This window comes from Lampetra planeri, chromosome 13 (genome assembly GCF_965212315.1).
Source record: "Lampetra planeri chromosome 13, kcLamPlan1.2.h2, whole genome shotgun sequence".
NCBI classification, from domain to species: domain Eukaryota; kingdom Metazoa; phylum Chordata; class Hyperoartia; order Petromyzontiformes; family Petromyzontidae; genus Lampetra; species Lampetra planeri.
Genome location: NC_136119.1, coordinates 9827371 through 9855064, shown reverse-complemented (window position 1 = coordinate 9855064; position 27694 = coordinate 9827371). Strand labels below are relative to the sequence as shown.

Below are 27694 nucleotides of genomic sequence, written 5' to 3'. Positions count from 1 at the left end.
CCCCAGAGATGGAGCTCAGCTCATCTGTGGGAGTGAGACGGATTGTGAAATTGTCGGACCATGAGGGATACGATGGCGTGGGAAGGCTTTCATCCAGCAGTTTACAAAAACATGGTTGACGACGGAGTCATGGAGCTGAAAATTACGACAATTCCAGATGCCATCATGAACGTCTGGCATCAGGAAGTGATGCTGGAATTTACTTGGCCGGGCCCTCGCTGCCCTGAAATCTCAGACATTTCCTTGAAGAACAGAGGCTCTGCTTTGTGTGAAATCATCGTGATGCTGGGCACACAGCAATTTTACAGCCCCCGTGTTGGAATTCACCCCATGACGCTGCCACCTCCACTGCCCTTGTGTGGATTACAGACACAAGTTAGAGAATTTGCAGCTGAATCGCATTAGTGTTTTTCCTGTTCCCAAGCGGTATTTATGACTCCGTGAGATATTCTGTTTTCTGGGCATGATTGCATCATTACGTGATTTTACGAGTTCTATCACCCACCTTGAAAGTTCAACGCAAGTGCAAATGCCTTCCGCCTGCGTTCCCATGTACTGTGATACTTCCTCCAGTATAAATAAAGATCCTGATTCTGATTCAGTGTTTTATTATCCTGGGACATTCCGTGGATAAGGTTCATCCAGGTGGAGTCACATTCTCTACCCAAATAACAAATTCTCCTCTACACATGCGTGCTATTAGGAGCGTGATGATTCACTCCCTCAACGATTTGATGACCTCTCACCATGTGAGGCCAAAGTTTCATTTTAAAAAATCACAAAATGCTGTCCTTGTACTATATGTAAAAGCTAGAACAGTTACGAATCTATAAAACTCTATAGTAATTCATTGCGATGTTAGAATATATGTATAAATATTAATTGTTGCATCTTACATACATAGTTCAATGCATGCACCATGAGTATAATAATATATGTCCATGTGAAATGTAAAGGTTCAGCCCTCAACTGGCTTGCCCACGCCACTGCTGACAGAAGGGCCTCCACTAGCGGGAGCTTTAGAGAGCCCTTCTCTGGAGGGAATTTTGGCCTACTCTTCCACACTGGCTAAATATCTTTGCAGAGGTGGGAGTACCCACACTTTACCCCACCACCACACGTGACCTGCCTGCCGACCAACTGTGGCGTGTCTATTTAAACTGCTGCATTGCAAGTCTAGTGTGCTAATAATTACACCACAGCAATATCTCCGCTTTTAATGTATCCGCAAATATGTCCATACCACATATTAGAACAGCCTCGAATAATTTACCAATTGGCTCCTAGGTCTTGAACAATGTGTGGTATTGCCTGTGCAGGTGTAGTGTATGTAGTTGGGAGTGCTCTACAATTCAGAAGGGTGGCTAGGATTTTTGAGTCTCCCCTGATGATGGATATGAAATCATAGCCAGGCCAGCAATACATGAGCCAAACACTTTGGGTCTGTAAGTTGTTGCAGTTTCAACGTAAAGAAAGGCAATGGTGTTGTCAACCAAGTGTTGCTTGCTTTTTCATACATACTTAGGGCATTCCCACAAGCTATTTTTTCCGTATTAGGTAATGCAGCAATAATTACAAAACAATACATTTTACATTCGGGGGGAAATACATTTTCTCCATATTTTAACGGTCTCTGCACACACCCCTTCCAAGTTGTTTAAATTCTGCTCTGAACATTCCAGACAAAATGAATGACATAAAAATTTACATGCCAAACTATACGCGTCTAATGTGTATATTTATTCCACATGGTTCTGCCGCTGAATTATACACCGATTAGTTTACATAACACTTATAAGCGGACAATGTTAGTTTTCACAGCACTTACATTTTCAACATTACATTCCAAGGTGTGTTTAATTTGAAAAAATGTTTCACTCCAGATTGAAAGATATCGATGCTACAATATTTTTGTTGTTGTTTCGAAATCGTATACCCTAATTAAAAGTTTTAAAGTGTTAATACATTATAATGATGAATTAGATTTGTGCAATATTCAAACGTGGACTCAAAGAGTTTATTTATATGTGTTTTAAATATAGGGCGAATATTTCTGCTCTAAGCAGCCAGGGACATCTGTGCCTGTATTCACATGGGCGGTGCGTCCTGCAGGGAGTATATTACCATCAATTCCACTATAAATCACACGGCACTCCACGATTCATACAAACACCTGTTGGAGGCAACAAAACACCATCTGCCTGGACCGCTCGAACTGGAGGCACCAACTGGCAGTCTCCCACCAGCTCAGCACCGACTCCGGTGCTTTAGGTCACTCCGATTCGACAAACCGCCGCGAATTTTGCGCAGCGAGAAGTCACACGCTATCCTCCACAGCTTCGCCGCTCTGTCACTGGCTCTGATTTTCCAACGTCGACGTGCCATTGCAGATGCGCGCTTGTTGATGTCTCAGATATGGTCTAGGTCCCATAGTCCACGCCATCGCTCGTCTCGTATCTCACGCATTCCACTGCTGCTCCCGTCAACGGCAATGCGCGATCAACGGCCCGTGAAGTGTTTAATTTTAGACACGGCAGATGACGAAAATGTACGTTTTAATAATATGCACGTCAAAGTGTGCTTAATGAAAACGAGACACTTGCTTTGTGTAATGTTACAATGACGTACACAAGTCAAACTGTTTGCCTGAATTGGGAGGCCTAAACCGATGGGTAGAAATTCCCACAATCCTATGGCAGGGGTAAGTGAATCCAGTGGAGGCAGTCGATACGTACTAACACGTGCTACGTTGGTGAACCTGGGGAGTGGAAGTGCAGTGCAGTGGTGAGCGATGTGCGCTATGAACCCGGCAATCTTGAGTTTGATTGCTGGCCGCAGCTGATATCAGTGGTGAGCGTTATCTAAACCAGTTCTGGGTGTCATTCCCCCTCCACCAACTCATACTGGCCAATGTGGTGAAGTATGGTCAAACAACGGCCATGACCAACAGTGGCTTGGCAAAGGACCATAAAACACAATTATTATCATTGACATTGTAGCTTTTTTTTTAACAAGTATGAAGTTTTTGAAATGCATTTAAACATTTTCAATACACTGCTTAGAATTGATACGTGAAAAACACACAATTCGTGTTGTATGTACGAACTTTGTAAACTGAAACTTGATGAAGAGGAAAGGAATGTGTTGAGCTTCGTCTCGCAGAAATGTTGCCCATTAAGATCTTTAATAAAAATGACTAACACCACGTGACTAACACCACATGAAAAGATGCAAAATGTGAAACGCGTCTTATTTTTTCTGAATTCCCTGAATTCGTGAGGTTATTAAAATGAAGGTCAACTTAACTCATATGTAAGGCCTATGAAATTAAAACGGGTACCAGTAAACATCCTGACCTCATCGCAATCTGCGATCGTTTCTGGAGTTTTTCAGACCAAAACACCAAACTTAGAACAAGGGGCAGAATTCCAGATCTTGCTGTGACAAAGTCTAATCACTTTCAGAGGGAGGCATGTCATTGTTCATGAAGATTCCTACTTTAATGACTGTTCCACAGTCAAAAGAGCAGAACATCAAAAGGCAAGAGAGTGCTTGCAAATGCAAAGTACCCCATGGATATCACCCATGCCGTACCGCTCGCGTAATACCCCCCAACAAGGGACGTAATGTTCCCCCACCGCCGCTTGTAGTTCCGTAAAAAGGTCGTGGCCAAACTCACTAAAATGTAAAAGATTGCCAACACGAGCGCCTCGCGAGCGATCATTTAAAAAGGGGGATCGCTCGACTTTGCCACTCGCAACGTCGCCCTCTGTGGTAGCTGCCAGCGCCGAGCACGCTAATCCGTCTTGACGGGACGCGTCGTGTCCTTTGAGTGACGGTAGCTGGACGGGGCAAAAGAAACGGCGGCGGTATCGGGCTGCCTGCACGTTCCAAAATACTGCACGGGGCAGCGAGGATTTTTTTTTTTTTGACACCAACAGCCCCGCTTCTCCATGACACCCGGACACGTCAGAAATTAATCTGGTATGCAACAAATTGGAGGCAGAGGCCACGTTAACAGAGAAGAGAATAATGATGTGGCCCATTTGTAAGCAATAACAGTTTTGGCACCGCGGTCTTTGCAATGTTGCTGCAATAACATTGCACACGAGCAGTCAGTCCCACTTAGGGCTGAAATTCGGTTTTCGGTGACAGCGCTATTATTGTTTCACCCTTGGCGTGTGCACTCTGTGAAAATCGCGGGACGGTAACTGCGCGGAAGGTGCGAAGGGGAAACACTGGGGCGAGTGCGTAATGAGCGAGGCGGTGGTTAAATGCTCAGAACCTCGGGGCAGTTGTTTGGATAGCCTTCACTGGAGGATAAGGAAAACAACTGCATTGGTTTCGTGAACCTTAAGGCAGAAAGGCATTGAGAAACCCCGTTAAATTTCCAGATACTGGGTGATTAGGCTAATGTTTCTGTTGCCGCTGAACATGCTGGTACTAAAGGCATGCCCAATAACCTCGGGCGCTAATTCAATGAAGTCACTAATGCCATTATTAATACTTTGTTGCACATCAGAAGACCACCCACACATGCACACAAACAGAGGCAGGCTCATGGGGCGACTAGACCACGACGACATATTACAAAAAGCGCAGATACACAAACACATTAAACGGGTCTGTCCGCATGATGCCAAAATGTCAACGTGTCGGTTTGCTCATAAAACACGATGGTATTCATGAACACACATGAACGCATTCGATCGCATGCTGCTCCAACCATAAGACTCGTTCAGGGTACATCACTAGACAAAGGAAGAAGTCACATTGAATTAAAAGCGTCGGTTTTACATCAATATGGCAAACCAGCTCAATGATTTCCAGAACTGCACTTACACTTTCCCATCGTTACCACTTATCACGAATGGTTTCATGCCCACCACGTGGCTTGCAGCAGTACCGCTGACGCCAATGAGGCCCCGTCACTTTCATCGCACTATTCATCTCAATTGAAAACCGTTTTCAAGCGTGTTACTTTTCTGGGAGGTATGCATTATGCTGAACTTCTTTCACACCGTACGTCGCCAACCATGCAAATCGGAGGTGCGGGGGAAGGACAACAAACTAAATACAAAAGTTATTCTCAAGAAATACATTTTCAATTTAGATTCAAAAGTGCATAGCTCCAGTGGCTTCCTAATATCGGAAGGAATAGCGTTCGAGGCGGCCACAGAAGGGCATCTGAAAGCGAGCGATAGCGGTGACCACCGTCTTTCTTCGACGGTTAGCCAAAAAGCCGCTCATTCGCGCATCAGCCGCGGGGCTCCAACTCATTCACGCGGTGGTGAAAGAGGTGGGAGGAGCGATTCCCGGCGGCGGCGTTTTTTTTTTTACCTCCGCCGCAGGAGCTGGAGCAAGGGAAGAAATCGGTCTCCCTCCACTGGTGCGGGATGGGCTGGTAGAAGAGGAAGAGCACCACCGTCTCGGCTGAGGACACGTGCCTCGCCTGGGCGAGAGAAGAAGAACGCACGAGTACACAGTCACGGCGGCGAGATGTTAACTGCCTCGCCTGGTATATAGGAGGTTGTGGGTTTGATCCCGACCCTGGCAACGCCTGTAAATTTGGAGTTTGGAATGTTCTCCCCGTGGTCGTGTGGACTTTTCTCCGGGTCTTCTGGGTTTTTTCCTCCACATTTATAATCAATGTCCACGTGATAAGCCGCTTCGTTGGGCTATAATTTGCGAAAGCCAGGTCGCTTCTGAAAAAGAGCTATATAGCTCAGTGGGCCTTACCTGGTAAAATACAAATTGTTTATAATTTAGTTTACACGTTATTGGTGAAGACCACTCTAGCCGCAGTCACGTGCTCTACGGCATAGTCAAGTCAATTTATTTTTTGCTCACACACGCGTGGCGCCTTGGTGGCACAAATCTGACACTCAAAGCACCGGCACATTAATACTCAAACATAACAAATAGAGAAATTCTATAAAGTGAGAAAAAAATATGTTAACTAAAGATGTTTAAAATATAAAAGCGAGTTGTGGCCGTGAGTCACGATGAGAGCCATGCTGACAGCAAAGAGGAGGCACTTTTAAAATGCCGGTCACATGCAGGGGTCTTTGCGACGTCTGTCTGGTCCAAGTCTAACGCATCTCTCTTTCCGTGACAAACAATTATCGTACACCAGTGATACTTATATTAAATATATATCCAATGTAATTCAGCTTGTAAAATGCCCTCAAAGCGAAAAATACATTAAGCCGTTGCATAATACTGTACCTTATGGGGTTAAATGTTGAAATTGCCACCACCAATTGCTAATTTTACTAAATGTAATCAACAGTTAACTGGGTTTTGATTAAATAATTTCATTGTCAACAACGTATTTGTGCGTTAATAGTTTACAACTTAATATATGCTCAGACTTGTTGTCTGTGTATATTGGAGTCAGGGGTTATTTATTTAGCAAATTATCCATTAATTTACGTGTTATTGTTGCAATACTTTTACAATGGCCTGGCCCTCAATATTCAGTTTCATTCAAAGTTAAAGGCACCGTTAACTTCCGTGAATTTGTGGCAAGTTGTTCTAAACAGTAACAGATGTGCCTTTACAAGATATACGCGTTTATTTTCAGTTTAACGTGTTTTGCAGGCAATGAGTTTAATATGGCTCCTATGCATTTTACATCATTGGCTTTTAAATGTGCTAACAAAAGTTTTAGAACCTGCATTATGAATGTGACTGTTAAAATCACTTGATTTTGCCATCATATTGAACCTTAAAAAGTCACAATTATCACAAAATGTCATATCAAATATAAATTATTATATTAATGCGCTCACATTTCCTTTCAACTATGTGCACTCAATTTAGAAAGCTCTACACTCATACACAGCGTACTCATGTCAACGATCAAACGGTCATTAATTTGCATCATAGACAACGCTTTTTTATGAAGAAGGGCAATCATACGCTCTAGAGAAGGTCACATGAACTAATTAGGCAAACTTAGATTCAAAACGTCATGGCAAATTTGAAAACCCTTACTCTTAGTCTAATTCAGCTTCATAGCCGTAGGCGAATTGGAAGCTGTGATGGCAATTGTGCCAAAAAATCACCAATGAAAATGTATTTATGCGTCCAAAAATGTGAAATTGTAGATTAGTACTGTTGATAATCCTGGGCAGATTGAGAACGAGTGGTTAAACTCCCCTTGCGTGAAGGATTTATCTGATGACTGTCAAGCTAAAACAGGTGCTCCTATGCACGTGTGTTCAGCGATGTGCCAGAAAAAAACTATTTAAGTTTGATTAAGATGACAACAACAACACACACAAGTTCTGCGAACGCGCATTATAATAATAGTACCCTTACAGCATGTGCTTCTTAATGCCTTGACTGGCTGCAACGTACTCTTTGGTTTTTTCGGTAAAGTCACGTAGGAAAAAAACAAAGAGTATGGATCCTTGCAGTCACGAAAACTTCAAATCTAGAATGGCTGCCACGTGTTTTTGTAACCGACTTCCAGAGACAAGAATTTATTTTAAAACTGTTTGGGTTCTTAATATGCAAATTCAAGATGTTTATTCATTGCTATTGTCAGACGTAATCGAATTACGGAAGGTAAATAATGGAAGGGGTTTGTAATGGGCACACACAAAATTGAAGTCAGTTCCACTGGTGAGGAATCAACAATGATCCATTATCCAGTCTTGTAAATGAGGGACATACTTAGAAATCGCCTAGAGGGAGAGAGAGAGAGGCATCGCATAAAGGTGAGAGCGACGGACGTCACGCAGCAGCATCTGTCCCCTTGCCTTACGGTGTTCTCGTTGACCTATCAGCAGGCCAAATTTGGGTGGGTCACATGGACTTGACAGAAAGTGTTGCCACGTGTGCGCTAAACTGCGGGACGGTGCCACGAATTCAAAGCTGAGCGCCCTCGCCGAAGACACTCGGTAAACACACGCCCCCCTCTTTGCACGGCGCCTTGAGGTATGGCCATATGTAGGGCTTTTGCAAAATTCAACTGGCATCGCACTTTACTTTTCGGGGGTGTACACGAACGCAGAGCTCGGGAGAACGAATCTCGCGAGAAGGAATAGTTGTGGCGGACCGCAAACACCTACGGCAAAATCAAATCTGGCACGATTCAAATATTGAATTGGTGAATGGGCCAATTCCACTGAGCGCAGTGTTCAGACTCAAATTGTTCATTTTCTCCGCTTTCCTTGCCTGGTCCCTCCCATTCCCTCCCATTTCCTCCTTTGCACGTCTGTACTCTGAGACGTTTGTTACATTAGAAATGGAGTAAGTTGTTTTATTGCTGTTGAATCGTGCCTATATCTGAGCAAGCAAAGCACCCAAACCGACGTGTAACGCATCGCTCGCGCGGCACCTTGATGGTGAAATCCGCTTGAATGGGGCCTGCGATGTGCAGCACCCTCTTGCCCGGGTGCCTCTGGAACTCGAGCGAGCTGTTCTCCAGGCTGAACGTCCCGGCGGAGGTGAGGCTGATCTCTCCCCGCCGGCCCTGAAGGGTCTTGGTCTCCACCACTGAGGTGGACATCACGAGGACAAGGGGTTAAAAGCGAGACGCCGAGCGGTGACGATGAGGACGGAGGGGGATCTCTGGCGGTCCACAATGGAGGTGCCGTTGCTCCATTACGCGTCGTTGCAGCACCGTGACAAATTGCAAAAAGAAAAGCGATCCAAATTGTTTGCTGTTGAGCACGTGGGGCTACAGACGAATAATTACACTCGACAAGCAGTTGGGAGCCAAGAGGGCGGAGAGGGTCGTGAGTACGTCTGCCGCCGGAGATGAAGTGATGCTAATCAACGTGTGTGCAGGAGCCAAGTGGATGGCTTGCATCACAACATTGCGAGGGAAGGAGGTGGCTTGGGGAGGTCTTCATTCAGCAGCAGATTGCTCATGGATGCTGCTGGTGATGATGATAGCAACTTGCTGGGTGTGATGGTTCATGGCTGGTCCAGCACTTTGGAACCATGGTTGGGAGATGATGCATTGGTCATGTACACTACCTGTGAGTGCGACACCCACCTGCAAAGTGTGATCACAGTACAGCAAGTAGGCATCCAAACTATACATTTTAATTTGTATTTTATTGCATACATGGCGTTTTCAGGGCATTTCATATTGAATTACATAAACAAGAAAAATACTCGATAAGGAATGGGCCAAATACGCCAAGCAATACCCTTCTGCAGAAGAGTCTTGGGAGTAATCGAAGATCAACTCGTTCATTTATTACGACCGATATTAATGTGACAACACGACTAGTGGATGAGCAGGTTGTCTTTGTTGGGGTAAAGTGAGGGTGCTCCCACCTCTTCCAAGACGTGCGGCCAGCATGGAAGAGTAGGCCAAATACCCTACAGAGGGCCTCTCTGCAGCTCCCTCGAGAGCAGAGCAGATCCTCTTGTCAGCACCCTTACTTTGTAATTATAATTATTATAAGTGTTCCTCTGCTGAATGATTGATACCAGTCGGACATTGAGAGATGGTCAGTTGACTCACGAGTGGTAAACTTGTAAATGGTGCACATTTACTTCAGGTCACGGCTGCAAGAAAGGACCACGTCGACAGCAAACATATACACGCCGTTGATCGGGAATGCGTTTACTCACAGAGCTGATCTGGTCCCTTCACCGTGATCTTGATTTGGCGGCTCCCGAACGGGATGGCGATCACCGTGTCTTCCGCTGTCGCACAAGACACGGCGATCAGATCACCGCTTGGTAAGAATGGGGCCACAGTGTGAGCAAGAAATAAACAAAACAAACAAAACACGTGGAAATATGAGACTTAGTTCTAATGGAATGTCAACACTTGCGAGCGTTTTTTTCTGAAACGACCGATTGTGATGGTTTTTTAACTTTTTTTTGCCATCGAAAAAGGGGATGATGGGATTTTTGTCTACTTGAAATGTGTGGGTTCTTGTGGACTCATAGTTCGCGCTCAGACACAGGGTCACGTGCAATGATGCAAACACATCCCTCGATGGTAGAGCTGTGGATTTGTGTTTATTCGCCAGTTTGATTCCGTGAAAATGAATGCAGGATATGTCTTGAAAGAAGGAGCAATTCTTTTTTTCATGTCCCCTGACTCTTAGGGACTGAACGCACAGGCCTGCATTAATTGATATTCGTGTGATTTAAGTATACGTTATTATTAAAAAACGAAAAAAAATATCTTAAATTTGGGTGCAAAATTAAATAACTTATATAAAACAATATTATTAATATTTACACTTAAGTGTGCTTGAATGTGTTATAATTAAATCTCAATTTAAATCTCAATTTAATTATAATACAAAAAACACAAAGGTGTATATGTAGATGTTCTGCCTCATCAAATCTCAAATATAATTAATGCGGATTGATTTTTAAACAATAAATACTGCCATAACCACGTCTGTCAACAAGGTGGGACCATGCATGCTAACTGCAGAATGACACATTTAATAGACTCTGGCTTACAAGTGAACCTTATTAAGTGCAACATGAAAAGTTACGTAGTTAGAAATGGAAGTTTCATGTACAGGGTGCTTAAAAAAAATGTTAAAACTTATAGGAACTATCGTTTTTAATGGAAAAAGAACAGATAATACACTTTAACATGATAACAAATGTATGTTAATAGCCTCTAAAAGTCAGTCTCCACTTAAGTCTTGACTTGAAGCTTTCGTGACTGCAGGAATTCATATTCTTTGGGTCTTTCGGTAAAGTCACGTAGATAGGTTCAAATAAACTAACCAAAAACTACGACGTTTCGATCGCAACACAAGCAATCGTCATCAGGAAAACTGATGACGACTGCTTGTGTTGCGATCGAAACGTCGTAGTTTTTGGTTAGTTTATTTGAACCTATCTACGTGACTTTACCAAAAGACCCAAAGAAGAAGAGTCTGCCACTTGTTCGCCATAATTGTCAACACGTGCCTGGAATCTTCTCCAGGTGGTCTCCAGAGAGGCACATGTCTTGCGGTTTTCTTGCAAATTCTCAGAAGTGTTAACATCTTTTTTAAGCACCCTGTATTATATAAGCAGTAATATGCGAACGATTAAATGGAAGGAAAATAAGCAGGGCTTTCAAGAGATAGCCGAGTGGTGCTTCTGGGAATTTGCCTCTGAGTCAACTTCACCCGATGCCAAAAGCATCAAATGATCGGCCCCTGTTACTTGAGAAATGGCGCTCGCTGTGCCACGCACTGTTATTGTATCAAAGTAATTCAAATAATATCAACTTGCGCATTACACAAACAAATGAGAGCACGATACGGTGCGGCAACACAACGGCCGGAAGAACACGATACCATCGGACCACTGCACAGTCACGACACTTGGCTCCATTGCGGCGCTCAGGACCGAGAGGCGGGCAGGGAGGTGGGGTGGGGGTGGGACGTCGCCACCCCATCAAAGCGACCCCCTCTGAGCGTTTTGCACCGGCGGTGCCGATCGCCGGACGGGCGGCGCTGCACAATGGGGGAGGCCATCCCGACAATTCTGCGAAAACCTCGTCACCGCTCCCTGTCCTGTCCTGCCACACACCCATCCACACCCCCCCCCTCACGTCCCCCCCCCCCCGCCCCCACCCCCTTCCCGTCTGCACATCACGCCACTCCTCACCGATGTCCACTTTCCTGTCCGTCGGCCACCCATGGCTTTTTTTGTCCCCGTATCGAATTCAGGAGGTTTCACGTCATCCGGTGACAAATGACGGCAAGGTACGTAACCGACTGGGTTGAAAAACAACGAGAAATATAGAAAAAGAAAAGATCTGTCCGTCAATTGCTAAAGAGTAAATGTCAACTCTGAGCTCATGTGTCACCAGCTCCGGGGCCCACAAACTGTTTCATTTCACATGTTAAAAGGGGCTTCCGCCAGAGCGGGCTGTCAACTTTGAGACATGACTGACTTATCACGCGATAGCATAGCTGGACATTTTAATAACGTTCAACGTGTCATTATCGGTAACACTGCGCCATGTGTTTGTCAAAGATAATTCCCACAACTGAGCCCTTTAATGCCGTAATTTTGGCTCTGCGGTCGTGCGGGCGCGCGCGCGGGGGGGGGGGGGGGAGCGACAATGGCCGCGTTCTTGTGACTGAGATGTCGAGGAATTAAAGGGGGTCAGGTAATGGTCTCACGCTTGTCAGCGGAGGTCTGCGGCTTGTACTGGCCGCGCACGAGCCGGCACGTCGAGCCGTCTCCCTTGCACGTGCCGCAGTTGTCTTCCTTGGCTCCACTCCCAAGCTGGCGGTCGCAGCCCACTGACTGTCACGACAAAGGGGGGGGGGCGGGGGTCGCACGGAGACGGGGGGGGGGGCAGGTGAGTGGGGTGGGGAACAATGATGAGGTGTGGAGAGATGCTGACAGTGTGGGACGATGGTGAAGGGATGGAATGGGCAGAAGAGATGGACAGGGTTGAGACGGGGAGAGGCGAAAGGGAAACACACGAGACTGGGCCTGATTGGTGTGTGAGTGGAACATTTTTTTTGGGATTTTTTTTGCTGCACTCAAACATAGAGAAGTCGGCACAAATGAAGACAAGTTGACGTGATGGTTTTTAACCCAATGTTGGAGAGAAGCGCCTTTGCGCACATGAATGAGGTATTTCAAATTAAGTGTTTTTGTTGGAAAATTAACAGCATTGTACCATAGAGAGACTGACCTGGCCAAGGGAATAAGAACATTTCAGCATTAGTTTGGGGAGCCAAGTGAAATGAACACAAACATAATCGTCATTCGAGCACTAAGACTTTGTGACTTGACTTTGACTCTATGGGCCAAATTATCGTAGAAATTTTATCTGTCATTTTGTCACTTTTTCGCAGAATTGATGGCCCTTTTTCATTTAATCGAAAACCAGCCCTATTCTACGTTGTGCAATTCACGAGCGACTGATTCCACACAGGCATAACAGAGCGCCCGTTCTGCCACAACTAATTCTGCGATCGCAAAAAATGGCCAAACGTAGTCCCGGGGTCAAGGGTGCATCGAACCAACGATGGTGGAAAGTTTTCCACAAACAGGTGAAAAAGTTCCGTCGTTGTGGGGAAATCCACGCCAATCGCGCGTTGGGGCGGCTTGGCCTGCATGGTAAGCGCTCCGTTGGCCGCTCTGAACTTTGCACAAGCGTCAGAATGGAGGCATACATCCAGACGAGGAAAATGACGGTGATGACAAAGACAAAGAAGATGTTCATAATATCGTAACGATGTCATTTTAAGGTTGTGGAGGTGATAACTTTGATAACGATGACGTTGATGATTATGGAAGTTGATCATCGGTCTTAATTGGAATTTACAGTTAATTCCAAAATTCCAGAAAAGCATGAAAACAAACCCGACCTGAATAGGGCCATACATCTCTCTATGTTTCACTTATTCTATTACGGCGATATGTTTAGAACCTGTTAAAATGTAGGGTTAGAATTAGGGTTAAATGGAATGATTGGCCGTCCTGAAATAGACGAAGTACACTCCAATTGGTGCGAGAAAAAAAAAGCATGCATTATTTATTTGGCCCTACAGACCCAAAGTTCGCCATCTGTGGTAAAAAAAAAAAATCCCTCCTTAAAACAACAAGGAACAAAAAACACACACAGCCAAGGCGGATGCTACGCAGGAAAAAAATGATCTTCCCTATTTGAGCTCGGTCAGAAAATAATAACATTTAAATGTGTCTCCGCGGACCACTCCCCTGTTTCAAGAATAAGCAGACCTCCCCACCCCCTCGGCATCACGCAAACAGAGCAGCTGACACGTGCAGATGCACCAGGGAAGTTGAGTGTAGCAGCACTGGCAGCGGTGGCTTGGCGGCCCACGGAAGCCGGAGAGGGAGGAGGGGGTGAGACACAGAATGAGAGGGAGAACTCAGATACAGGAGGCCACCTCTTGTGCGGACGGCTGCCTGGGGAAGAGGTCAGTCTTGCTGGTTGCAGCTGTACTAACTGCGGCGCGCACTTATTACACTAAGCTGTTTTGGATAATGTTCCAACGCAGTGTGCCAAAAAAAGGAGATTTTTTTTTTTGCTCTAACAATCGCGTGTAATGGTGACCTGATACGAAGCCAACCGTGGCCGACTGTATAACCGCAATGGGCGATGCTAAATGACGCTTCGTCTGGGCGTTAGAGCCAATTTACGAGATGTCCGGCAAATAGAGGCAGAGGTTGCACTCCCTCCGTAAAAATAATGAGCCTGCAGTGCTGGAGCATGAAGTAAAGGTTGGTATTTAATGATTTCCACACCCACCCACCGAATACTTTTGGCTAAAGGACAATAAAACCAACGAATGAATAACTTCGAAAGCAACAAATGTATTTTAGAGCGGATACACTCAGGGGGGCTAAAGTCACTTGTCGATTAGCTCTAAACGTCCGATGACACCTGCGGATGTCTCCGCTGCAGATTCTTTAATTTTGCCACGGTGCAATGCAGTGGCGTGAATTGGGACGTATTTTGACTGCTACAATTGTTCCTCTTAGTTTTTTCGGTAAAGTCACGTAGGTAAAAAATGAAATTAAAATTAATGAAAATAAAATAATAATAAAAATCACGACGTTTCGGAGGCAACACAAGTCTCCGTCATCAGGTGGGACCGTCACAGCCAGATTTGCTGTATCAAGTATCAAGTGAAACGTCGTGAATTTTATTAGTATTTTATTTTTATAAATTTACATTTAAATTTTTACCTACGTGACTTTACCGAAAAAACTAAGAGCATGAATCCTTGCAGTCACGAAAGCTTCAAATCTAGAAAAAAATGCTACAATCGTTCTCAGGCTTCAGGAGGCGCGCACACCACGTGCTCGGACGCGTGCGCGCTTAGAGCGCCGCATCGGCGAACAACCACCCAGCGAGGAGCCATGTGGAGAGACTTAATTAATTCCCTCCAGACCAAACACCCCATGGCAAACGGTGACTGAGCACTTGCAGTGTTCCTGCAATTACACGTGATTGAGTGTCACAACAATATTTTTCATACACTTACAAGTTCCCTGCAGAGTTTCCAAAGGTATTTTCTCCTATTGTGCAATGGCCTTTCCAGGTCGTTCATATTAATCAATGGCTGCCCCCTCTTAACATCGCACTTGTTTTTCCTTCCAGAGGCTTTGTGCGCCTACACCGATGCAGTAATGGGATCCCACGGGTGGGAGAAGCGATGATGTCCGACGGTCAAAAATAACAACTGAGTGGCAGCCTAGAAGATAGAAGGCATCTGAGGGGATGCCTATCGAGGAGATGGAGCTAAGTGGATTGTTACTCTGCAGAGACCGCGAGAGAATGGCGACAGATTGGAGAGGGCTTCATATCCAGCAGTGGGCTGATGATGATGAAAATAAGTTCTCTGCCCTTAAATTACCCTGCATCTGTGCTGCGCCAGATGTGGCACAGGCAAGCGTCGGCTGTAACACATCCAGCCCTGCGCCGTGCGATAAGGGTGTACTCCCTCTGTACTTTCTCCCCATCTCACGACGGCCCCTTGCCATCGATACTTCCAATACCTCGCACGTACGCGCCCGTGAAGGTCCAGGTGTCGTCCTACACGACCAGAGTGCAGCGGAGCATTCGCAATCCTACGCAGGCGCAGGTGCGAGGCTGGTGCGGTTACGAGGAAAGGGGATGCTGAAGGGGTGACCATGTTTAAAGTCGGGGCGGGGTCATTACAAAAAGTCAGTAGTGGGGGGGGGGGCAAGACACAGTTAATGCTAGACATCCTGTGAACACATGTTAAACGCCAAACAGAACGAGTGAGGGTACGATCTGATTGAGTCCATCAAGTGTTCTGCGATGGCTCTCACCCCCCCCCCCCCCCCATGAACATTAATGAGCAAAGGCTGCAATGTTTGTCGCTTAATTTGACTATAATAATTTAAAGAGTAGGGGGGGCGGGGGGAGTGCACAGGCCCCCTGTAGGCCTCCCCGAATGATGCAGGGCTGGAACAAAATAACGTTGATCTTGAGTTGCCAGTTCATAATAAGAGAGCAGGCTCGAGTTCTAAAATTCAACGCAGTAATTGCTGAAAAGCATCTGTGACTTCCTGGCTATTTCTCCGTAACGGACAACTGCCGCATGCCGCCAGCACCATGCCGTGGCGTGCCATGCGGAGTGCCACTGCGCAAATGGGAGAGCGATGCATTGTCGGGAAATATAATTTACGTCGATTCAAGCCATCACCGCTGATGGCCAAGGATGCAGCTCGGTTAAGCAGAGCAACAGGGTATGTTTATCTGCGCTTTTTTCCGCAAGCATGTGTGGTTAATCCAGAGTCGATGCCTTGTGAAAGATATCTATTTGGTGTTTGACCATCCCAACAGCTGTTTTATTGTCATAAACGGTAAAAAAATGCTCTTATTTTTCGTTATTTTGAATACGGACGAAAAGGTCCCCTCCATACAAAAGTGTTCTCGATTGTGAGATTGCGAGCTAAATTCCAGGCAAGGGTTGACTCAGCTCATCGTCCCTCCTGCTGGGTGAATAAAATGAACAGCACTTGGTTAGGCAGCACTACCCTGAAAGGAATTCAACAGCGGTCTTTATAAGAAGAACCAGGATCAGCACCATAGGAATGTGGAATATTCACAACTGAGTCAGCACCGCCATGGAAGGTTAGCCAAATTGTTTGTTTGAACATGAAGACACTCAAAATAAGCACAGACAAAAACCTTTAAAGTTCAACCCTGTGAAGGTTGTTTCTTTTTCCTTCCTGGAAATGTATCATATAAGAAAATAACACAGCCATTTATACATCCTCAGCTGTACTGAAGTACAAGGTTGATCTCGTTAAAGTCCAGAGCGTCTGCTAAGTCAAAACGAACATTGGGGAAACCAATCATCAGCCTTGAGCCAGTCATCCAAGTGCCGCATTCCAATCGGAGGGACCTCCACTGTGGGTAGGGTTTTTTTGACTCACAACTGAAACATTGCCTTAAACCAATTATCGTGGTCTAATTAGAGTCTCGTAAACCAAGCAGGTTGGGGCCTCGTTAATCCGAGGATGGGAGGCTATTTGGCAATACTATATATTGTAGGCGTGGGCTGTGAGGTGACTCAGAGCAGACCTTTGCATGTCATTCTCTCATATCCTTGGGTTTTCTCTGGATAGTCTGGTTTCCTCCCACATGCCAACCACGCATTAAAGGCCCATTACTGCAATTGTATAAACATCCTCATGCAGAACTCTGCTGAAAATAGTCACAGGGCTTGATAAGACGTTTCCTTGGGAGAAGGAATTCATATTGTTATCATTAACATTCAAGTTGTACGTTGACTCAGCCCACCATTGCTCCGTGTCAATACAATGAGCACCAATTCCTCTGGTCAGCCTACATCACGGATATGCCTCGACAACGGCAATGGCAGGCCATCATCGCTGGCCAAGGCCAAAGCCACGGTGGTGACCCTTCAGAGGTGCCACCTGCCAGAGGAAACCCACTTGAGCTGAGCACACGGTGTGCTTGTCCTTGACAACAAGGTGTGACCACGGGAGAGAGAGAGAGAGAGAAATCAGCCCATCTCCCGTTACATAGCAGGCACCGGGGCTGTAGCCAACTGGCAATGGGCAGAGCTCGTGCCTCGGGGGGCTCAGTTAAAAGGATGGGCAGCCTCCTTACATTTTCACCAAGCCAAGGGCGGGCGGATTGTGCACAGTTCCGGTGTGGCTCACTTGAACGTAATAAAATACACTGCAACTAAAATTGCCATTTTTTAATTACAGTTGTTGAATTGGCCCTTTTATTTCGTGGAATGATAATTTTTTGATGTTTTTCGGCCAGTGAAACTATTGTGTTTTATCAATAGTTCATCCTGCGTTAGATCGTCGCTTAGGTATGATGCCAATTTCGAGCTATACCCTCCGACACCCGAAAGAGCCAGTCAAACCAAGTTGTCACGTGGGCAAACAGGCCAATGGATTTGTTTTTTAGGTGTTAACAGGAGCTCAGCTCTGAATCCACGCGAGAGGTGAGCTTCTGTTAACACCCGATGATGCTGGATGTAATATCCAATGAAACGTCGGGCACAACTGTCAAAATGTTGCTTTGATTTTCAATACTCCTCCTCCGGTTTTTGGAAAACCCCAATCAAATTGGCACGTTTGCCCACGTGGAAACTTGATTCCATTGGCTCTTTTCAGGTCCAGGAGGGTATAGCTGAAAATTGGCATTATACTCATGCGACAATCTAACCCAAAACAACCACTGAATGAATCGTAACATTTGTCGTGAAAACCTACGTGTAAAATGATTGCATGTTAACCAAAGTACATTTGAAAATTAAGCTGTGGAAAACAAAGAAGGGCGCTTTTCCTTGCCCAGCCAGTGAGTAATACGCATTATGGAATTATTTATGTTGGGTAATCTAAAGGTCTCTCTTGACAGGGCTGGGAATATGCCATTTGTTCCCGTTTCACTGTTTAGCCACTTAGGGGCCGTCAAGTGAAGTGAAATTCATTAATACCACATTTAAAAAGAGTCATTTTTTGTTATTGTGCAGCAGCAATGTCAACCAACACAGAAACATAGCGTGAGGTAGAACTGGGGCTTATGCAGATCACTCACGAGCACAGGAAACGTTTCTTCGCATTTTTTGTTCTGCACTGGATTGTAAGTTGGTCACGAGGGAAGTTGTAAGATATGATTTTACTTGACGAGATCCATGGTAAAACAAAGTGAAACCCGGTCTCAAGCGCATATGCAAAATAAATAAATGATGACAAATTTGACGTGTTCATTTTTTTTAGTCGAGCTTCCCTTTGACTTAAAGGTAACTGCATCTAGAAAAAAGCCAAACTATTATTATCTTGTCGATACGTAACTGGTGGCTGTGTGTCCCAGAGGCAATGTGCCACTGCACCAGATGCACCAGAGGCCACCCCGCTCAGATTTTAAAGCCTCTCTCGTTCATCAGAAAACAGAACTTAAAATCACGCCCAGGAAATTCCATCAAGTGTGGCTGCAGTGACGTCAGACGCTGACTTCACTGCCAGAGAATTTGAATACAACACCATTGCAGTGACACATTGCCAGAGTGTTAGCAAAGCAAGTCTAACGGCGATTTAAAAGTCTATTTTCTCATCAAGTAAAGCTTTAAAAAGTTTTCACTCAAGCGACCTGGTGGGACAAGTCACCTTGCTACATTTCCGCGCCTCTGAGTTGCGGCCACTACGTCTGCAAATTTGCACGCGTTACAAATTGAACTATTATTATTATATCGACAAGACAAGATATCACTCTCTCTCTCTCTCTCTGTTCCTCGATGTGTCTCCTCCTCTCAAAAGAAACATTCACAAGCTGCACCACACAATGAAATTAACCCACCACTCACTATGGTGGGGGGGGGGCAGCATTTTGTCAGCTGGTGCGGTTGACACCTGGGCATTACGGTTACGCGGACGTGGGGATGATATCGTGCACGAACGTCCTGCGGTGCAGCCCGCCAGCTAAGTATAGCCAGCGCTGACAGATTCCTGATGCTCTGACAGATGGCATGGCATGCAGCATCGAGGCATTTTCCTTGGGGTGTGGGAGGTAACAAGCGCCGTTTTGGAGAATGCATCGGACAACAATTCTCAGCCTCGTGTGGAAGAGGCATTTGCTGTGCGTTGATGTGACACGGTGGTACATTTCTACATTTGCTGATATCTGTCGAAAAGTGCTCCGCTTTGGGTTAAAATAGCATTTTGTACGGACATAATTGAGAATATGGGACCCTTTCGCTCATATCAAGATATTGAATGATAATAAAAGGCTTTACCCTACACAATTGTCGTGCGTGTACGGAAAAGGTTATGTCATGGATGATGCAGAATGGCTGGTAATGCAAGCACAGGGTATGGAATTAATATATGCTGAACAGCGCTCCTCTTTGTCTAAAGGTGACAGGCATGGTTATCTGTCCCAGCATGGGACGTTCATGCCATGATGACGACTGTGAAACTGTTCAAGACACAGTGTTTAGGAAACTAACTTAAAGCATACCACTTGTTTATGACACGGGAAACAAAATCGTGACTTTTACTGTCCACGCTAAGTTAAACAAACCACATCCGCTGGGAAAAATATTTTCTCAACTTTATGCGGGCAAATTGAAACGCGTTCCCTGCGACTGCATTGCAGTTTGCCCAGCAGATGAGACGCTAAAATGTAAAAAAAAATATCAATGTGCCTTGATCCGTGTTTCCTAAAGCTGACAGATGGCACCATTTCCGACGACATGCAGACACACACACTCCGGTGAGCCCCGGAGTTGTCCGAGGCGTTCCGTCTCTCTGGGCGTTAAGCTACAACGCCATCCACGTCATGCAGAGGGTCAGGACAGAAATCCACAGCAACGCGTCGTAAAGTCATCCCCCAAAGACACGGGGTATTTTCGCCAGTCAGATAAGTAAATAAGCGGCCGACGAAATAACTAAATAAAACACCCACCCCTCTGCTTGGCACGCGTTGCAAAGAATTTTAAATCAAGCGATGAAACAGAACTCGCCAGTGTTTGAGGCGGTGTCAGGTACCGGCCGCAATCAGTTCCCACAAGGCTGTCCCGGGCTCTCACCTCCACCACGAACGTGGCATTTTTGCGGCTTTCGCAGTCGTCGCCGGAATGTGTGAGAAGGTTATGAAAAAATGGGGGCCACTTTACTTTGGGGATTCTTATTTAATTTTTTTTCACGCTTTCTCACACGTGCGTTTTTTTCCTTCTTCCTCCTTCTCTTCCTCAGACGCGCGCGCACGCGTGCCGCTCCATTAGATGCATGGGTTTTAGTTTTTTTTTACTTACAGAAGGCATTTCTTTCCCGACTTGTTCTGTGCATTCTCATAACCGCTGGTAGTTTGTGGCTGAATACAATTCACGCACGGTGCGCAGCACCGCTGACGCACCGAGCATTTTTACGTCGCTTAACTGCCACGGCTCTCTGGGCGTGTTTTTAACTTCCCATAAAAAGAAAAATCCCCCAGACGGCAGCGTGTGTTGGTTATTTGCATGGCTTTTAGATAAAAGCTCATTCTATTGATGGCCAGGGAGGCAGGTGTGCCATCAACACTCCGCACTCGGGCCTTTTACAATGCTGAGCGCCAAAATAACAGATGCCAAAGCGGGGTTATGAGTAAATGGATTTTCTTTTCTTATTTTTGTTCATTGTATTCTAATGGTTAATAGAGATGTTCAGTGCATGTAAAAAGGTTTCTACACTTACCAAATGGTGTGGATTACGGTTGGAGTACCCTGTATGTGTTTTTTTGTGTTACAGCCCTTTGTAACTCTACTGCTACATGAAGGTCTTCCCACACCACGTTGATTGAGGGCTTTATTTTACCATACTTCTCCACGCTGGTCATTGTGGGTTGGCGAAGGGAGGAGAGCCGGGCCTGGTTCGGATATCACTCACCGCTGATATTGGCATAGTCAGGAATTCAGCTCAGGTGGATCAGGTTCGTAGGGCAGTGCACTCACGACGATGCCACTGCTCCTCCCCACCTCTATATACACGTATTGGATTCAATACTCGTATATGGACATACATATTTTAATAAAACTTGATAAAATAGCCAGATTAACTATCTGTTACAAAGCACTGTAAACATGATTGCACGTCGAATGAAACTAAACGTGCTTGATGCGCGTCCGCCGCAATTTAATCGGCAGCCGGCTCCTATGTCTGGACAAACACGTGTGTCTGTGTGTGTCTGTGTGTGTGTCTTCTGTGTGTGTGTGTCAGTGTGTGTGTCTCTGTGTGTGTGTCTGTGTGTGTCTCTGTGTGTGTGTCTCTGTGTGTGTGTCTGTGTGTGCCTCTGTGTGTGTGTGTCTGTGTGTGTGTCTGTGTGTGTCTGTGTGTGTGTGTCAGTGTGTGTGTGTGTCTCTGTGTGTGTGTCTCTGTGTGTGTGTGTCTCTGTGTGTGTCTCTGTGTGTGTGTATTCGATAGCGTAGCGGTTAGCGGGCTGCACTACAAACCCGACGACCCGAGTTCCATTCCATATTACGGCCAACACCGGTGATGAAAATCCGAACTAGTCCTGGGCCTGCTCTAGGTCCACTCAGCAACAAATGAGTACTTGGTGCGGTGTGTAAAGATTGCCACGAGGGAGACAAAGGCGGACGGGTGTGGTGCTGGCCATCCACCTCGCCCTGTTGCTGCGCCAGCCTGCATAGTTGTTCGCTAGCAGCACTTGCCCCAACAGTGTTGAGGTTAAGGCTATACGGTGGATCTTTGTCTTTGTGTGCACTAACATTCAAGATAGTTTTAAGGCCTCCATTAAAAAATATAAAAACCGATCGCTATAATCGAGACCAGACAGAAAGAACGGAATGCTGTTGGCTTTACAATCAACGGAAACACCCATGGCTACAAATACAGCAAGCACAGAAAGAAACCAAACAGCAGAGAAACGCAATCAGTTTGTTAACGTGCAGCCAGTAAAACAAAAACAACAACAACAACACAGATGCGCTTTTCGATGCGGGCGAACACGACAGGCAGATGTTGACACTGCGAGCGGACACTTGTCTACAACATCTGTGCACCTCGCCTGGGTTGGATAAAAGGGCAAAGTAAAACATCCCCCAGCTTAACCCTCTCGCAAGTCTCAACCCTTTCACCTGCCAATGGCAATGCTTCTTGGCACATCCCACTGTCGAGATGTATAATTTTCCATGATGCAGGGTTTTTTGGGTCAGATCACGTGAATGTAAAAGTGTCGTTAAACCCGCCACCACCCGACACAGCCAATCAGTAAGGGTTGTCGCGTAAACAGAACGTGGCCAATTCGTCACTAGTACAGCACACCGGTGTGTTGGAGAGCAAATCCACAAGATTTACAATCTGAGTACGACGTTTCGTCAGTAATTACAACTAGCATCGTCATCAGGCGGACAGCCAGATTTGTGGAGAAATCCTCCTGTTTGGTTCTGTAAATACAGGGATAGATGTGATGACGTCACTTGTGAGCCCTTGTGCGATCGTATTATTTTGCAGGGAGAAGCCAAGAACCAGGTCCATGGCCAAGCGACAAACGGTTCATTGGTTCATATGCATCCGTAAGCTCACGGCGCATGTGATTAATTGCTTGAAAGAATTTATGTTTTTACAATTTGTGTCGGTTGTATGTAATGGCTTAACGCGACCGCGGCAGCAACTGGAGGTGCTACCATATACCGCAAAGTCAAACATGATCATTGATTCTTGAATCAAACTGTGTCCATGAACCATTTGACGATTCAGCTGATTAGCGGATAGGTGCTTGCTGTAGTTACATCCCTACTAATAGCATCAGTAAAAATATCGACACACTCTGCTGAATGTCTGTGTATCGATTGGATCCCGTGTTACACCCAATCGAGCCAATAACTTATTGTTGCATCTCCCAGAAAACACAAACCACTTGTGCTAATTACTTCATGAAAAAATTATTCCATTTTAACTTATACATACGATGTTTTTATAGCTGCCTGCATGTTGGCCGTCGTGTATTTTGATTCACCGATCCTCACTATCTGCATGGCTGTGCCTAAGGATTGAGGCGCTATCGCTGTTGTGGTCGATTTTTCCTTTCAAATTGTTCGCCGTTATATTTTTGATTTTCAATGATTGATTTTTCTGTTTTCCTCCAATCAACCTGCTTGGGGTCCCCCCCCTTGAAAAGTAGAATTTAAGCTCAACGGGTGAACAAAAAAGAAGCAAACTTAACAAAAAATATTCATCAAGATCTCGTGCTGCATGGTGTTACATCAAGGCGTTGCGTACATGACATCTGAACGGAGCGTGCTGGCATAGGGGGAAGCTGCGCTGGTGAGATGGGTGGGCGCGCGAGCTTGCGGAAGTTTGGGAGGCGATTTTTCTACCACGTGCAGTTCATTGGCGCGATTTGAAAAGGTCCGTCAAATTGGATCATAACCGCCGCTTCTTCAAACGTTTGACCTCATTCGCAGGCCCGGCAAGGAAATTACGCAATGTGCCATTCTGAGTGGCGAGGTGTTCACTCAAGATGCAATGCACGCTCATGTCAGCACCACTTTGGGAGGCTTGATACGATGACCATAGTCACAAAAAATGGGCCATCTTTCGTTCACATTGCGCTTAATGTGCCGGCGGGCATAGGTTGACACAAGGGTCAGAGAACATATAGAAGAGGAGGCAGACATTTGAAATTCCTCGACACGGAAGGAGGACTCACCATGCCAACGCATGGTACGCACCGAGCCAGCACACACACGCTTCACATTCTTACTCTTCCTCACATTCCTGTTGTGCCGATTCACCAATTTTTTGTGAATGCAAGTAGAAAAAAAATCATTAATAGTCTTTTAGATGACTGACATTGAGATCTTTGTTCAAGTGTTGCACTCAAGGTAGCCTCACTGGAGGGAGAGATCAAATTCTTGTCAAGGGCACACAAGGTCAAAGCAGCTTCTGCCATATGGCATCGAGAGCCTGCTTGCGATTCAGATCACAGACAATACTCGCATTCTGATTCAGCATTCAAAAACTGGAACTACATAACCCCAGCAAACATCCAGATTTAACAGCAGTTTTTTTAAAATGTAAGCCTCAATTAAACATAGCATGTTTGATGCCATGTAGCCAGGTTTTTGGCAGAAAAATTCGTCCATTTAAATATAATTTGTGGCATTTAAATATTAGTTTCCATCGAGGCTTTGCAGTGTATTTGTTATTGAGACTACTCTTTCTAATAAGTCATGGTCAGTGGAGATTGAGCAAGTTGGTGATAACATTTGGCCATCAATGAATTCTAAATGAGTGCATAACACAACTAAGTTTCATTTAGTATGATAAGTAATTAAATACTGAGTAGATATTTAAATATTTTACGGATATTAGCTGTGCTAATATTTCCGAATTAACAATTCTGGCCGAGTGCTTTGTGGACCGAGTCAAGGATTGTGCAGAATTAAGTTTGTGACGCACGTTAAATGATCACACGGAGATGTGGCCAAACAAACGCAAACACAAATCTGGGCCCATTTATTGACAGCACGTGCATCCTCACCACGATTGTGTTAAAATTATAAATTTCGCAATTCACAAGTCAGCTGTTATATGCGCAGCCATATTCACTAAATTGTAAATTTTAAGCTCAATCCTGTATCTAACTTACTTAATTGCTGCTTGATGAATGAACTCTAGCTGTCTGTTTTATAAAAGTGGCTGCCCCAGCGGTATGTCCTTCTTTTGGTTGCATCCATGCCGCGGGGATTCATGGCAGACTGAAGGAAGCTTTTGGATGTTTGTTCGATGAAGAGCAACATTTTGAGCGAAACTACACCACAAACCCTGGGTGGACAACAGATTCGTATTAAATGTCACGTAGCCATAATTCACATTCATTCCGAAAATCTGTGAACCTTTGTAGAAACATCCGTCGCCGTGACTTATGTACAGGGTGTTTTTACAGAAGGAATTTGCAGGAGGAGGTTATTGGATTTCATGCTGATGCACACATTAACGTAATCAAAACAGCAGTCCTTGCTTTAATTCAATAATGAAAAACCTTCACTGACTGTGTTCAACATATAATCCATTCGCCTCGTAATTAAGAAGGAAAGGTTTTTTAAAAACTTTTTGTATTTAATAAAATAATAATAACCTAGTGAACTCTGGTCTGTCATTGTTGGAGCTCATTTATCGTAAAATTAAGCTCAGACTCAACTCCTCCCGCGCTGTAATGTTTCTGATGTTGTATAAAAATGGTTCTCATCAAGTTGTACATGAAGGTTTCATTCACTTTTCTTTACGTTTTTTTTTTACTCGTAAGGATAACACGATAATCTGTTATTTCACCAGTGCTACGTTATGCAAGTATTCTGTTCTCAATCCGTTGGCCGTGTTGACCACACACGGTGTCAGGAATGTTAGTGGGAAGAAAACGCTTCTGCAATAGATCATTATGAAGCCACGTGACCTGGTCCAACCGGAACACACCAAATCAGGAGCATCGCTAGTTTTGAAGATTGGGGAAATAGCGGGCTTTAAGTCATACATCATACTTTCACGCTTACTGCCCACTGTAAATTAAAACCCAATAGGACATCTATGGGAGGCCTCGGCATCAAGCGCAGTTTCTAGTTCGGAAATTCCGATTCAGCAGATCACACCATAAACCCCTATACACACAACCCCCTGCCCCTTAGCATTGGAAGGGAAGGTGAGGGGGGGGCAGGAGGGAGCTAACCCCCCCCCCAGCTCCCCCCTATGAAAGTTATTATCGCCAAAAGATGTCCGTTTGGCCCTCTCCTCACCACGACTCCAAGAGGGCTAAGGGGTTCAGTCCGTTAATTCAACTTCCGTCACACACAGATCCCTCCTTCACCCACAGCTCTCTCTCTCTCCTCGTCCCTCCTCCGACGTGCCCTCTTATCTCCACGGTCCCCTCTCTCATTACCTTCCCCTCCCCTCATCCCTGTCACCTCATTTCCAGCCACCCATCACATGTCATCGCATCTCGGACCATGCGTCCTCATCTCCCACCACCAACCACAGATCTTCATACCGCGGGGTTACTCCCGATCCAGCGGGTGCAGGGATCAACGTCACCACGTAAGGGGGTAGGCAATGCTGACGTGGACGCGCGCGCGCGCGTGTGTGTATTTCTACGTCGAACTTCTTTCGCGCCGTACAAAGCCCACTGTGTTAAGGCGCGCCACGCTGGTTACCTGGCAGATGCCGCTGATGCACATGTCGAACGATCCCGGGGCGCAGCGCGTGCCGTCCAGCACCTTCGGCGAGAGCTCCTCCACGAGGGAGGTGCCCCGCGCCACGCAGTACAGCGCGCAGGGCTTCTCGGCGCCCTCGTACACGGGCTGCCACTCGCGGTACTGCCCGCGGAACTTCACGTCGTTGTGGGCCGAGCACTGCTGCGCTCGAAAATCGCCCGCCTCTGCCGAGCAGTCCTGCCGCACACCCACGAAATTACGGGGGTCAGTCAGTCCGTGTTGTTTTCTCCATCGCAGTTACGACGGTTGGCCGCGTACAGGGGGCACCGCAGTGGCGAGATGTTAACTGGCTCACCTGGTATGCAGGAGGTCGTGGGTTTAGACCCCGACCCTGACGCCTGTTGTGTATTTGGAGTTTGCGTGTTCTCCCAGTGGTCGCGTGGATTTTCCTCTCGGTCCCACCGCATTTAGAAACACGCGTTTAGAGTATATAGTAGCTCAGTGGGCCTTATCTGATCACGTAAACAAGTTTTAGTTTATATGGTGCCAAAGAAGTTACTAAGCACTGGCACCAAAGGCCCAAACGTGCAAAATGGGTCATCAACAAAAGGGGACTATTTGAAGGCCAAAGTCACAATGTGGTTTTCTGCTCAAAGGAATATCGAGGCTGTGATCATCTCCCATTTACAGCACTGTGCCAGTGGTAGGAATGTCCGCATTCCGATGGCGGGGGGCATAAGACAACCGCTGTTGATGTCCCCACAAAGCGATATTCATGATATCAACCCCGGAGGGATAATGGGCTGAGTCTACCCCCAACCAGGATTTGAACCCACAACCTCCCAATTGCGAGCTCCTCACTCTGTAAGAGTTCATACATTTCATGAATTGGTTAGCAAGGTTATTGGAACCTGGGGCAGTGTGGATCAACGGTCGGTGAGGGGTTAGCAGAGAAGGTCGGGCTTGCACACGAAGCACAAGCGACGGAAAGAAGACCGGAGATTTGCTGGATGTTTATCACGCGCCCCTGATTGATGGACTGATTATAGTAA

The 27694-nt window shown here is 45.8% G+C and overlaps 1 protein-coding gene across 1 annotated transcript in view; it reads right to left on the bottom strand.

Annotated features, from left to right (window-relative positions):
• LOC144722045 (ADAMTS-like protein 1) overlaps positions 1-27694 on the bottom strand; it is a 142758-nt gene that overhangs the window by 22550 nt on the left and 92514 nt on the right. The window contains exons 6-10 of the mRNA XM_078600124.1: positions 26643-26879; positions 12123-12249; positions 9601-9675; positions 8351-8508; positions 5341-5452 (exon numbers count right to left, since the gene is read on the bottom strand). Coding sequence (XP_078456250.1) covers positions 5341-5452; positions 8351-8508; positions 9601-9675; positions 12123-12249; positions 26643-26879 — 709 coding nt within the window. The remainder of the gene's footprint in view (positions 1-5340; positions 5453-8350; positions 8509-9600; positions 9676-12122; positions 12250-26642; positions 26880-27694) is intronic.